The following is a 13,677-nucleotide window of genomic DNA, read 5'->3' on the forward strand; positions in this document are numbered from 1 at the left end:
ATATGTAGCTGTCGGGAGACAAGAGGGTCCGCCAATGCCAGGAGGGTAGGAAAGTGTGAACTTCTGAAAGTGCTTTATAATGTTCTGTAAGTTACATTCATTAGTATTATCACAACCCCATTATGGCCCCTGAATTTTTCTGAGGCAAGATAAAATGGGTCAGAAAAGAAATTTAGGCATTCTGGAGTCATATTTCTTTGTCTGATCTGGTACGAAACTGTAATTGTTTAAAGGTTTCAGGAACAAACATCATTTTGGTCAGTCTTCCCTTCTGATTATTTGGGGCTTGATTTTTGAAAGATTGAGATGGTGAATTAGTCATATACTCGGGAACTGGGAGTTTTCTTTCCCTAAAGGGAGAGCCTGAATATCAATGTCTCTGGGTTGTTTTTTCTTGTGCTTCATTCTAAGTAATACCGTTTTCAAGTCAAGATGCTTCTTGTTTCCTGGGCCAGTTATCTTGCCAGCCTGTCATTGTCTCACACTTCGTTCTAGGTGCTTATAGCCATTACTCTTGTAGATGCTAATACACTTCTAGGTCCTAAAACCTTTCCACTTTCCGAATATTTTATATAGTACACAGTTTATATATCTACTATATTTGGATGTTAGCAGGTCCTCATGATCTACTATGTGGAGGTTGAAAGTCAATCTAAAAAAAAAAGGAAGAAATTAACCTTTTAAATTAGCTCTAAGTTGTTCTTATTCTATGTCTATCCTCAAGAAAAGTAAAATGTTCTTTAAAAAGTTTTTTCAGGTCTCTGCTGATTCTTTCAGTCAGCTAATTTTTGATCAGTGACATATCTATAGTGCTTTTCCTTTGAAATGGTAACATGTTGTGGTGCTGGCAAAGTTATTCTAAACTCCCCCTCCCACCCCAAAGAGCAGTTTGCCTTGTGTAACTTAAAACGTTGGTAGAAGAAATATAAATTTTATTTTAAATAGAGCTTAACATCTGGGCCAGTCAATGTAATGTTTTTTTGCGTAAGTCCAGTTAACATGTAAATAACGTAAATATTACCAGAAATGTGACCAGGGTATTTAATACGCATCCAAATTTATTTCTGAAATATTGCCGTGGATTCAGAATCTTGAATTCTAACCAGATGTATTTCTGGAGTATTACACAGGTCATATATATTTCACTTTATTTTGGTTCAAACCCTGGGGATCGACACGATAATTAGATTGAGAACATCTGCACCAAATCCAAACCGTTTCCCTGATCCTTCCTTGAGCCTTCCCCACGGGAGGGTTTTTGTGTTTTTTTTTTTAACCCCTGCACATTTTATTTGTCTAGTCACCTTTAGGGCAATTCCGAGGTCTCGACTGTCTGCCACCGCACAAATGGGAGGGAAAGGCAGACGTATCCTCAAGTGTGGGATACAAGAAATCTTTAGATGTGGCATTTCGTCGGGACAGGAGTCGCCAGAGGTGGCCATGCCTTTTCCCGCCAGGGGCCTGGCTCTGGGACAGGGCGTGGCCAGGCGCGGGTCGCGCGGGTGGGCACGTGCGCAGGGACCCGAGGACGCGAGTGTCGGGGCGCCGCTGCCCTCTACCGGGCAGCGCGGTCGGAGCTACAGCGCGGACGCCGGCCGACCGCGCGCGGGCTCGGGCGCCCCACACCGGGGCGGCCCTCTGCGTCCCGGGGTCGACAGTGCCCTGCCTGGCGCGGCGTCACTGCATCTAGGGCCGAGGCTCCCGGCGCCCGCGCGCTCCCACCCACCTGCTTCCTGCCCCCGCCGCTGGTCAAAGCTGCGGCCGAGACGCCCAGGGAACCCCCCTTTGCGGACCTCTGGAGTCGTGCGTTGTCGAAACTGACGCTCGTGGTCGCCAGTGCCAGACTTGGGGGCGCGTGTGTTCTCCAAATCCTGGGGACTTTCATTTCCAGTCCCTTCATTCAAAAATGCAGAGTTCACTCCAACGATCAGCGTTAAAACTTTCGAACTCAGTTGAAAAGCAATTATATCCCGCTTACATATTTTATTTTGTATTCCCTACAGATTTTATTTACATATAATTTTCAAGATTAAGGAATTTGGGGATTTGTTTTAACTAATTACACGTTAAATGAAGTGCGAGAGAGTAAAAGAACTGTATTCCTACTAGAAACTCAAACTCACACGTGTGTGTAATCAATTAAAGATGACGATCATAAAACTTGTGCTTTTTGCCAGGTTTCTGCGAAGAAAGAAATCAAAAGAGAATTGACTTTGGGGTTTTAGCATTCCTGTAAGCCGGGGACCATGCTTTTCCTTCTAAGTGTACCCACACTTTCCAAGTTTTTGCACCCAAACCGATGTGTCTGAACCACAGGAAGTTTCTGGGGCTGTTTCGCTGAAGCGGTGCGGGGGGATACAGAACTGGGCTCCAAGACTTTTCCTGTCGTGGCCCAAGCTGGCACAGCTCGGGCAGGTGGGGGCCATTGGGGCCCCTGGCCACCGGGGGTGAGGTACGGCGCGGCTACCGCGCGGCCACTGTGCGGGACGCTGACGGGTGCAGCGACACGGGGGGTCAGTGCTGCCTTCTCCCGGCTCCGGTATCCCCCAACGTGAAACGCTGTTCCCGGCTGACTCGGTCTCTGAATCCGGCTGGGGCGCAGCCAAGAGGGGTGTGCGGCCGCCGACCGCCGGCACGCCTCGTACCCGCCCCGCGGCCGTGGGCCCGGTTCTCGCCGGGTCGGAGCTTGGGCAGGTGGTCGCGGCGGCTCCGCGCGCTCAGCGCCCCGCAGGAGGGCGATCGCAAAGCGGCGCGGGGCCGGCGCTCGCCAGACCAAACGGCCGCCTGCTCCCTGCCCGGGATCCAGGAGGGGCTGCGCGGAGTCGGCGACTGCGACCCCCGCCCCCCCCCGCCAGCCCCACCCCCGGCGCGCCCGAAAACCGCCCCAGGTGAGCCAGGCTCGGGGGGCCTCCCGCTGGGGGCCCGGGGGCGCCCCGCTCCCGTCGCCCTCCAGCGCCCCCTCGGGGCCGGGCCGGCGGCCGTCGCTGCCGCCCCGCCGGGGCCGGGGTCTCGGGAGGGGCGGGGGTCGCGGGCCGGGCGGCGGGCGCCGCGGGGGAGCGGACAGGGGCCGCGCGCGCGCGCGCGCGAGGGGCCCGGCGGCGGCGGCCCGCCGCGCCCTCGGGCTCCGGCTCCGGCTCCGGCTCGGGCTCGCCATGGCTGCGGCGGCGCCGTGAGGAGGAGTCCGCGTGCTCCGTGGCGGCGGCGGCGGCCGGCTCCAGGCCGGGTTTTGGCGCCGCCCGCCTGCTGCCTCCTGGCGGCTCCTGAACTCCAGCCCCCTCTCTATCAGCCTCTCACTCCGTCTCAATATGTCTCAAGATGGCGGCCAATGTGGGATCGATGTTTCAATATTGGAAGCGCTTTGATTTACAGCAGCTGCAGGTCAGGCTTCTCCTCGCTCGGCCTCTCGCCCGGGGGTGGGGGCTGCGGGCGGTCGCGGCCTCCCCCGGGGACCCCGGGCCGCCTGGCCGCCGGGGGGCCGCGGCGGCGGGGAGGAGGGGGGTGCCGGGGGAACGCGGGGCCGAGTCGGGGACAAGTCCCTCTCGCTCCCCGGCCCCCATTGATAACTCGCTTGATCAGAAATTGATCCTCTTTGTTCAATTCATCGATCAGCCCAAGATGGCGCCGGGAGCCGCCGCCGCCGCCACCGCTGCCCCCGGTGTCGGCCCCCACCCCAGGGCGCCCCCCCCCCCCGGCCCTGCGCCGCCGCCGCCGCGGGACCCGGGGAGGGGGCGGCCCCGGCGGCCCGCGGGGCGCGCGCGCGAGCCGGGGGAGCGGGAGGCTGGCTGGCGGGCGTGCGGGCGGCGGCGGCGGACGCTGCGCCGGGAGGGGGCTGCGGCCCGGCGGCTGCGGCGGCGGCGCCCGGCCGCGCGCCCCGCGCCCCCCGGCCCGCCGTATTCCCGGGGAAAGTTTGTGGGGAGTTGCTGTGGGGGTGAAGCGCCTGCCTCTCCAGGAGGAGCCGCCGGCGCGGCGGAGCTGGGGCTGGTGGCGCTGTGGTGCCGCCGGCTCGGGGGAGGGTCAGAGCGGCCACCGGCGGCGGCGGCGGCGCGGCCCGTCTCGGCTCCGGCCAGGCGGGCGGGTGGCCGGGCGGGCGTCCGCGCTCCCCGGGCCCCGGCTGGCTGGGGCCCCGGCCGCCGCCGCCCCCCGCCCCGCACTCCGGGCTGTCAGCGGGCCGGGACCGCGCCGCCACTCCCGCGCCCGGCGTGGGGCTCCTCCTGCGTGGACCCCGGGGTTTGTTTACGTCCGGGCGGGCGCCCGGGGGGCCACCCGCAGACCCCGCAGCCGCCCCGCTCTTTTGTGTGCCTGCACCAGCGGCACGGACTGGCCCCTCCGCGGCCAGGGACCCGGGTAGGGGCGCTCGGGGAAACTTGCGGGAGGCAGCGGGTGCCCGGCACGCGGACCCCGGGGGTCGGGTGCCCCCGGGGCGCGGGTGCGGGCGCCGGAGGAGGACTACAACTTTCCCCGAGCGCAGGCCCGTCTCTGCGCCTGGGTGCGCGGTGTGTCGCGGCCCGGGGCGCTTGCTCCCGCTGCCTATCCGGGCGGCCTTCGCCCCGTGCCCGGGGCTTCCTGCGGCTGCCAGTGACCCATCAGCTCCTCTCGGACCCTCTCCTCTGAGGTCCTGCCCTCCTAGCAGGGTCCGCGGCGGCGGCGGCGGGTGGAGGGGGGTGGGTGGGCAATGGAGAGCGCGGCGGGTCCGCTCCGAAATGCCTACCCAGATCGTGTTCTCGAAAGCAAAGCCCCGGGTGTCCCACTGGACAGTGGTGTGCCGGGCCGTGGTCCACGCACCCAACCTCAGGCGCCGAGAGGGGATCGTGCTGGGGCTCCCCATCCGTCTCCCGAGCCGCAGCCGTGCCCAGGGAGCGCGTTCCTGCCTGCCACCCCCCACCCAGGGGAGCAGCGCGCCCTCGGGGTCCGCCTGGGACCTGCCAGCTCCGCGCTGGCGGCTCCTGGACAGCCCCGGGACTCTGCCAGGTGGATGTTGTGCGTAGCTGGAGCCAAGTTGAAGGTGAGCTGAGTGTGGGCCCGAAGCTCAGCGAGCGCTGGCGTTGGGGGTTGGAGAGGTGTCTGCGGTTTCGAGGGGCCCAGGGCGGCCAGGCGCTCCGGGTTGGGGAGGGTCCCTCAGCGTCCCTGTGGGACAGCTATTGCTCTCAGCTCTAAGGTGTGCTTGAAGGTAAACTTGGCCGAACTTTCCTAACCCGGAGCACTGGTGATAGTGACCTAAAGTACTTTTAGGAGGAAAGGAAATGAACTCCAGATGCAGACTTGCATGAAATGCAGTGGATTGGATTAAAACGTATGTAAACGGAGTCTGACAACTTTAATTGTATATGCTTGTTTTCTGCTCTTGCCTGCGTAGTAAGAGCGATAAAGCAGACTCACGGCCGTTATGAAATTTCTTCAAATTTCTCACTTAACTAGGAAGAAGACTATGTGAAATATGTATTTCCGATAAGATTAAAACTTAAAGGAGTTTGAGTGTTTATTGACTAAAATAGATTATTCCGAAGTGTCTATTGTGTAAATTAGATTCCTGAATGTAATGAACACAGCCGAATGGCATTTTTGATAAATTGGTCTACCCTGTTTTAGTAAAAATAGCTCCCTTTTACCATAATTTAATTCCTGAGCTTACTGTAAAACCCGTTGTGGAGTTTTAGGAGACAAACCTTAATTTTTTTTTTTCCCCTTGTCTTCCTAAATGTGACATTCTAGTCTAATACCAAGGTGGTTTCTTAAGTGTCCTGGCAAAAACTGCTTGGGAGATGGATTCGATTTCTCCGGAGTTATTAGATTTTATGACCTCTTTGATGCCCTCACCCACTCCTTGGTGATTAGTTACATCTTCACTGGAGCACTTGGTGGGGGGGTGCATTTAGGTGTATAACTTTAATGAAAAGTTTCCCTGTCAGTTCATGTTCAAGAACTTTCAGATGTTGATCTTGAATTTAAAAAATTCTTTATCTGAGCCTCGTTCTCTTTACTGAGCAGCCTACTGGGTTTTGGTGGTGGATGGAAGATTTGGCCTTAGACGGTTTTCGATTGCCACTTCATCACCTGTTTGAAAGCCTTCAATTGCCTATGGGATGCCCAGGTTCTAGAAGGTGAAAGTGGTTCTTTCTTTGGGCCCAGAAGAGGCCTTTGGAGTTGATATCTGGTTTAGTGTCATCTCTGTTCCCACAGACAGTAAGTGAGCCAGGGCAACTGCAGTTTGAGAAGAGAGAATCCATTAGTTTCAGACTCCTCTCGTCTTTCCAGAGCCCCTTATCCTGAGCTCAGGTTGCCTGCGGAGCCAAGTGAGGGTGGTGGTATTGCTACCTGAGGATAGAGAGACTGGGTCCCTGAGGGTCCAATTGGGAGCTCCTCGCTTGACACAGGGACCTGGGGCTGAGCCCTGGGCCCTCTGCTCGGTCTGCCTAGAAGCTGCCTTGGGTCGTGGAGTGAGTGCCCAGGAAGAGTTTCTGCAGACTGAGCTGTATTTTGTTTCCTTTTTAGTCCCAAAGTCTTGTGGTATGGGAGTTTCAGGGCTCTGGCCTTGCTAAGACTAGTTGGACAAGTTTTTTATCCTATCCCAGACTTGTAAAAACCAGGCTTTTTTTTTTTTAAGTAAGAAAACACCATTGTATAAATTTGCCTTTTAAATACACGTTTGGAAAGAGGACACTTTCTAAAACAAGCTCATGTAACTCTGTATGTTAGGGTAGCTTTTTGCCAGTGCCTGGCTTCCCTTCGGAGCATTATTCCTACATGGTGACTAGTCTTTCCCTTTAAGGAACCTCTGCAGAAGTAACCTTTAAACGTTTTCCTCTTTTTTTTTTTTTTTTTTTAAATAAGAAAGCAATTTCATTTTTGCTGCAAGTCCATTTTCTGGTTGCTTTTATTTTGTTTTCTCCTGTTAAGGAAGTGTGTACATTACCAGCCATCCAGGATGCTTCCCCAAACGAAGTATATTATTTTGATTATAATTTGTATCTCATCTAGGACCGTTTAAAATAAAGAGTAAACAAATGGGGGACGGGGCTCCACACAGCTGCTGCCTTTGTTTTTTTGGTTCTCTTAATAATATCAGTGTCTTAGAGATTGTGTGTGGGAAGGGGTCATTATCAGTTGATTAAAGTTTTTGTCCCCCTCTATGAAACTATGCGTAGGTTTTTTTCGAGGGGGAGGGGGTAGGGGGAGTTGTATGTTTGCTTGCTTTTTTAAAAAAGTGTAAGTCAGGGAAGAGGTTAAGTTATGCAGCACCTCTTGCAGTGGTGGGTCCGTAGAGGCCCCCTTCTCCCTTTTCCCCCAGTTTCCCCCATCTGCCTGTAGTTAGCGACATGAGAAAGTGGGGAAGGGACAGATTGCCCGTCCTCAGGAATAGCTCTCCTAATCAATCCACTGAGCTGACCTTAAAAATGCTGTCTGGTGAGTCAGTTGAGCCCAAGACCTTTAGTGACTGTTGCAAAAGTCCTCTGCCCTGTTGTATGCAATTCAAACAAACCCACCAGGGTTTGCTTGGGGTGGGGTGGGGGGAAGTAGGCTGAGTGGGGGCATAAGGGGTCCCTGTTCAGAAGCACCAGGCTGTACCTTGGGACCCCCCAACTTTGCATCTACCTGGAGCAGTCAGTAGTCTAAACTCCTTCTGAGGCTGGGATCACATCCTGAGAGGAAAAACCAAGGCTCCCAGTAGAAAAATCCGTGTGTGTTTCAGCTCATCTGTAAAAGCACAAGGAACATCCACAGTGAAATGAAAGGAGGACAAAATTGTTGAAGGAAAAGTTGTACATTTTTTAAAAAGAGAAATCCATTGTGTGAAAAATCCTGCAAGGGCTAGGCCGGATTCCTACCTGTGCTTCCATATTTTTTCAGTTCACATGATTGGCCTCATGTCAGTTTCACCGATTTAAAAGACAGTTGTATCTGATGGACTGTATAACACAGCGATAACAAAAAGTTTCTATAAACATTAAATATATAGGATCTTGTATTTTTAGAAATTATTTAAAAACCCACTTTAATGTATTATATACATTATATAACATAAACATCTGTATATGTATATATACATAAAGTAGCTTTCCCTATGAAAGGTCTGATTTTTACAAGTAATTGTCAAAGACCGAAATTCGTGTATTTCATCCTATTGTTTTGTCTGAAGCCCTTGCGTTATGGCTGCAGAGAGATAGTTTTGGTTTCAGCTGAAATTCTCCTGCCTCTGATTGTTTAAACCAGACCCTTAATCTTATTTTAACATACTTAAAATGTTCAAAAAACCCAGAAGAATTGTTTTGTATAAGTAGCAAGTGAATGTAGTTTAAACACTCAAGCAATTCTGGTATCTAATTGAAAACAGGTGGAATTCTTGGAATCCCGTGTTTGAATCTTATTATAGCAAAGCACAGAGACACTTCTTACGTATGGCCATTCATTTTGTCCAAGCCTTTTGAAGAGGGGCTCTGTGACCTCTCCCTGTGCCCCACTGCAGTTTATACCTGGATGTTCAGTCGTGCTGGGCACTTTAGGGACCAGATGCCCGTGTGTGCTTGGACACTGAGAGAACTGTGTGAAGGTTGATCATGGAGTGAAAAGGGAACTTTAATGGCATAATTAGACAAGCGATTTGATATCTGTATTATACAACTAAAAATGGCACAGAAATTGTGAATCCATTTGTGATTTCTGATTTAATAAACATTTGTTGACATGAGTATTTGGATACATTTTATTACACCCCGATAAAGATTTAGAATAAATTAACTTTCCCTAAGCACATCTAGGGGGTCCGTCTAGTCAAGGCTATGGTTTTTCCAGTGGTCATGTATGGATGGGAGAGTTGGACTATGAAGAAAGCTGAGTGCCGAAGAATTGATGCATTTGAACTGTGGTGTTGGAGAAGATTCTTGAGAGTCCCTTGGACTGCAAGGAGATCCAACCAGTCCATTCTAAAGGAGATCAGCCCTGGGTGTTCTTTGGAAGGAATGATGCCAAAGCTGAAACTCCAGTACTTTGGCCACCTGATGCGAAGAGTTGACTCATTGGAAAAGACTCTGATGCTGGGAGGGATTGGGGGCAGGAGGAAAAGGGGATGACAGGATGAGATGGCTGGATGGCATCACAGAATCTATGGACGTGAGTCTGAGTGAACTCCGGGAGTTGGTGATGGACAGGGAGGCCTGGCGTGCTGCGATTCATGGGGTTGCAAATAGTCAGACACGACTGAGCAACTGAACTGAACTGAAGCACATCTAGAGATGTAACCTGAAATACCAACAAAACCAAACAAAAAGCCAGGTTAAGGGGATATGTCAATAATATGTCATGGTGGGGCCCTCTAGATTATCCCAGTCATTTTTCCTCTTTTACTTTTCCCAACCAGCTGATAGCCTTGGTTTCGTTGTATATTTAAGAACCAAGCTTCAGTTGGTGTTTAGGTGCTGATTTGTATTGACCTGTTGGTTCTGTCAAAGTCTTGGATTTCCTGAGGTGTAGTCTACTTTTCAGCTGTGTTCTGAGAAAGTTGGTGGAGGAGAAGGGTCTCGGGCTGGGCTGAAGGTGTTCCGGCAGGGGGCTACCTGGGATTGAGGGGGGACCTGTGGCATTGCACTCATTAGTACAGTGGCTTGAAGCCATGGCTTTCAGACACCTGGGCTAATGCACCTGGGCTGTGACTTTAAAAACTGTGTGTGCTACCCTGTTCGTTTAATGCGACACAGTTAAAGAAACATAATGAGGGCAAACAGCTCTTCCTGAAAGACATCTAATTTGTTACAGAACCCATCAAGAACCTTTCCTTTGAAAAGTAAACAACTCTCGAATAAAAATAATTCTAATTCTTGCTATAATTAAGTTCTGATAGGGTGATGTTAATGCGCAAAATAAATGTCAGTTTTCCTCATTTGAGTCTGCAGACTTTTCCTTCCTGCAGGAGGCCCCAGGGCGGGCAGGCAAGAGGCAGAGATTTTGTGTTTATTAGAGCCCTGGGCCAGGGGCAGCCCCGGGGAAGTTCTTCAGATGTGATTGGTAGGATCCCTGCGCAAGAGGTCTCCCCCTACCCAGTTCTTAGGAACACCACCAGGGGACAGGTAACTGGAAAGGATTGGGGATGGGAGTATTCAATCCTCCCAAGAATTTACCCGGCACTGCAGAGCGGCTGGAAGAATAGCCAGGTAGGAGCCCGACATGAAACTGACTAGATTCCATTTCCTCCTCTGAGGCACTTGTGAAGTTGGGAAAGGTGAGTGATCCCACCTTTTATAAAACACGAGAGGCCACGGTCAGGGCTACCAGATCTTCCTTGTGGCCAACTCAGTCAGCTGACAGTTGAAATCCTGGATGCTTCCGACTGTGATTTATGAAGTTCATGTCGGAAGAAATTACCAGAGCTTGCTCAGAAGCTTGTTCTTTCTTAGCATTGACCCGAGTATACCAGCATGGGGCCTGTTTTCTTAAAGACATCATTCTCTTTGACTGTGTTTACCTAATAAGTTAAAGCAGTTAACTTTTTTTTTTTTGAAGTTATGCATAGTTGAGGTGTCTTGAGTTTGGTTAAGGGAAAAACAAATTGACAAATTAGCTCTTTCTTAAGTGAACGTTGTGAAATTGTGAGAAATAGAATGCCATTCTTACTGTCATTAAAATTTTATTTGGGTGTTGACAGCTTTTTGCTAAATGTAAGACGTTCAGATCCTGTCCACCCAGCTGTAAAACAAAAAAAGAAAATACCCAAAAAACAACCCAACCAGTTCAAAACCTTCTTTTCCAATATCCCCCTAAAAGCAAGGTAGTCTCTCTTTAACATTGGGTCTTTCCCCCTAATGAATTGTTAGTATTTTGTTTTCTAACATAGTTGTATATCTTAAGCATCTTGATTCAGTTGTTATTTTGGACCTGCGAGGGTCTTTGGTTTGTTGCCACTGCCCCTTGGGTTTTAGAGGAGCAGTCTCTGCTTAGATCAAAATAGTTTGATATAAAGCTAGTAAGTGACACCAAAGGTAGATCCTTGTCTTGAAGATGCAAACAGAAGCAAGGCCTGTGGGCTGTTGACAGAGGAAGGGCTGGTTCGGAGCCGCCCTCAGCCTGGGCGCTGCCAGCCCCGAGCGCCTCCTGTCACCCTGCCTGCCACTTCTCGTCCCTCCTCCGAGCTCCTGCCCCGCCACGCCTGTCCCCTCCTTCGTTGTGACAACTTTTCTTTTTTTTTTGGTTTAAAGTATTTGTGGAACTCCATTATTTTGAGATTCTTGGAAGAAAGATACTATGTAAATGAAAATTAAAAATAAAATTCTTGCTGGAGGGAATTGTACATTTAATTTTTTGATTAGGTTTGGAAAAGACATTTTTTCCCCCTCACCCTGAAAATAAGAACATTCTGTTGCTCCTATCACCATTTTTGCTTCATTCTGAAAGGTGCGGCAGATAATGGTGAAGCATGTCCTTTATTTTCAGTTTTTCCCCACGATAGTTGACCTATAACTTGAACCCATGCAGCTCTGTGTACAGTGAATTATTTCTGTTTCACATTGTTCTGCTGTGCCCTCGCCGAGCGTGTAGGTAGCAGCTGCCCATGGAATGCAGACCTTTCAAAGGGGAAAAGATTTTGGGTCACCAGTGTGCAGAAATTACAACTAAAATTGTACATAGACCTGCAAATAAAATTCCATCTTCCCTTCCTGTTCACACAGCAGAGGTGTTGTAAGCTGTACCCTTTTGAAACAGAAAGCTCGAGAACAGGAGCGGTCATGTAAACCAGTGGAGAAACCTTAATTTGCTGGAATTGCTTCATTTCACTTGTACCTCAGCTCGTCGTTACATAACACTGTGTGCTGTCACACCACGCAGCCAAGTAGGAGACAAGGTCAGGTTCGGAGTCGTGCTTCTGCTCCCTAGGCATGTGTGGGACCCAGGACCCAGACAGGAAGCCCAGGCTGCTGCCAAGATGCCCTGTCCAGGTGCCCTGGTCCACCAGGGACCTCACGGTCACGGGCAAGCACAGAGGATCAGTGCCGTGGCCAGGGTCTGCCGAGCCCTTCCCTCGCAGGGCAGTGTGATATGTAGTCAGGAAGTTGTCACCTAGAGCCTGCTAACCCTGGGGCTGGGTGGGTGGGGCACACGGGCTTCCCCCCGCCCCCACAGCTCCTCCGCCCCAGCACCCTAATTTGTCAGTGTTGACGTAGAATTGGAAGAGGAAGGATATTGCCGCTTATGGTTGAACGTCATTGTCAGCAGTAAGGAATGGTTTGCGATTGTTTTACATTGCTCTGTGTTGGTATGTAATTATGCTGTCATTTTAATACACACTGATACTTTAATACATCTTGTGTGTGTGTGTGTGTGTATGAAGTTAGTTTTGGGGGGGGGGTGTTGTGTGTGAGAGCCAAATCTTCCTAACACACAGGAGCTGGGAGTATTAGCCTTTACCAACACAGTTTCAGAACTGCCTGTCTGAAACAGGTCGTAATCATTATAGGTGCGACAGCCAGATGAACCTTCCCCAGTCATTGATTCCATCGTCTCATGCCTCTCCTTAAACATCCGCGGTGGCTCCCGCTGGCACAGGATGGAGAGCACACTCCTCAACAGGCAGAGTTCCTGAAGGGTGTCTGTACATCGCCTACACCTTTTCCCCGCTGTGGAAGGATCCCCGGGTCGGTGCTCCATGGAGGGGACCTCCCCCTCCTCCCCCTGCACATTGGGGTACCCAGCCTGGTTTATGCACCTCTTTTTCATCTTAGCCAATGCCGCAGAGGGAGCCCCCTCATGCACCAGGCACTGTGATGCAGGGCCGGAGAGCCAGCAGCCCAGATGCGCAGAGAGGGGCCGGGTGGCTGGAATGCGGCTCTGCTGGTGTGTGCCTGTAGGATGGTGGAGGGCGGCAGAGGAAGGGCGTCCTGACTGTGGTGGGGTGGGCAGGGAAAGTGTCCAGAGCGGGAGAGGCTAAGCTTGAGCTGAGTTCTGTGCAGCTGGGGAAGCACGGGAGAGGGGGTGGCTGGTGGTCTCTGAGTGCCCTCCTTTGCTGTCTCTGATGGACCCCACATAACGCCCTCTCAGCTTCTGATCGCCCTTCCTGGGTGCCCGCCTTATGCCTTCAGTGCACCCACTGAATACCCTGCACTCTGGCATGCATCCACCCCAACTCGGGGCTCCCAGTGAGTCCTGTTGTAGGAGAACTTTGGGCTTCTCTTAGCAGGCAGACCTGTGTATTCCTGATTTGAGGCTCACTCAGCTAGTTAATTTCAGAACTGCAAATGGAAGTCTTCTTCCGATTGTGAAAGGTAGGTAGAGTATGTTCAAGTGGCTGTGTTTTGAAAGCTACTGATAGGTACACAGGGCTAGCGCATGTATTTCTTTTCATTTGTTTTATTCCCGTGTTATTAAAGTCCTCCATTGCCAAGTGACATATAGGTTGGTTAAGATACACATAATCGTATTTGTGGCACATAATGCAAAAAGTTCACATTTTTAAAAATAGAATTGAGCAGAACAATTCTTTGACAGAGAATTTATTCTCCAACTCTGCCCACAGCCTGAATGGGAGGAAAACTTCCCCACATGAACCGGGGGAAAGTCAGTATTGTAAGGATCAGAACCCCACCAACGCAAGAGAAGGCAAGTGGCAAGCAACACGAAGGCTTGGGGGTCAGCACCGGAGAAACGTCTCGGGAGTGCTCGGCACCCCGGAAGCTGGCCTGTGGGCGTGGGTGCAGC

The 13,677-nt window shown here is 51.5% G+C and overlaps 1 protein-coding gene across 5 annotated transcripts in view; it reads left to right on the top strand.

Moving 5' to 3' along the window:
- Positions 1 to 3,139: 3,139 nt before the first annotated feature.
- Positions 3,140 to 13,677, top strand: part of CUX1 (cut like homeobox 1) — a 349,600-nt gene continuing 339,062 nt past the window's right edge. For 2 of the 5 annotated variants that reach the window (XM_027528187.1, XM_027528188.1), the window contains exon 1: positions 4,658 to 5,002. In XM_027528187.1, the coding sequence (XP_027383988.1) occupies positions 4,673 to 5,002 (330 nt within the window). In that variant the 5' untranslated portion in view covers positions 4,658 to 4,672. Of the gene's footprint in view, positions 3,379 to 4,657; positions 5,003 to 13,677 lie in introns of those variants that run through there. The other 3 variants (XM_027528189.1, XM_027528191.1, XM_027528190.1) reach the window with 3 other exon arrangements.

Source organism: Bos indicus x Bos taurus, chromosome 25 (assembly GCF_003369695.1).
Source record: "Bos indicus x Bos taurus breed Angus x Brahman F1 hybrid chromosome 25, Bos_hybrid_MaternalHap_v2.0, whole genome shotgun sequence".
In the NCBI taxonomy this organism is placed as follows: Eukaryota; Metazoa; Chordata; class Mammalia; order Artiodactyla; family Bovidae; genus Bos; species Bos indicus x Bos taurus.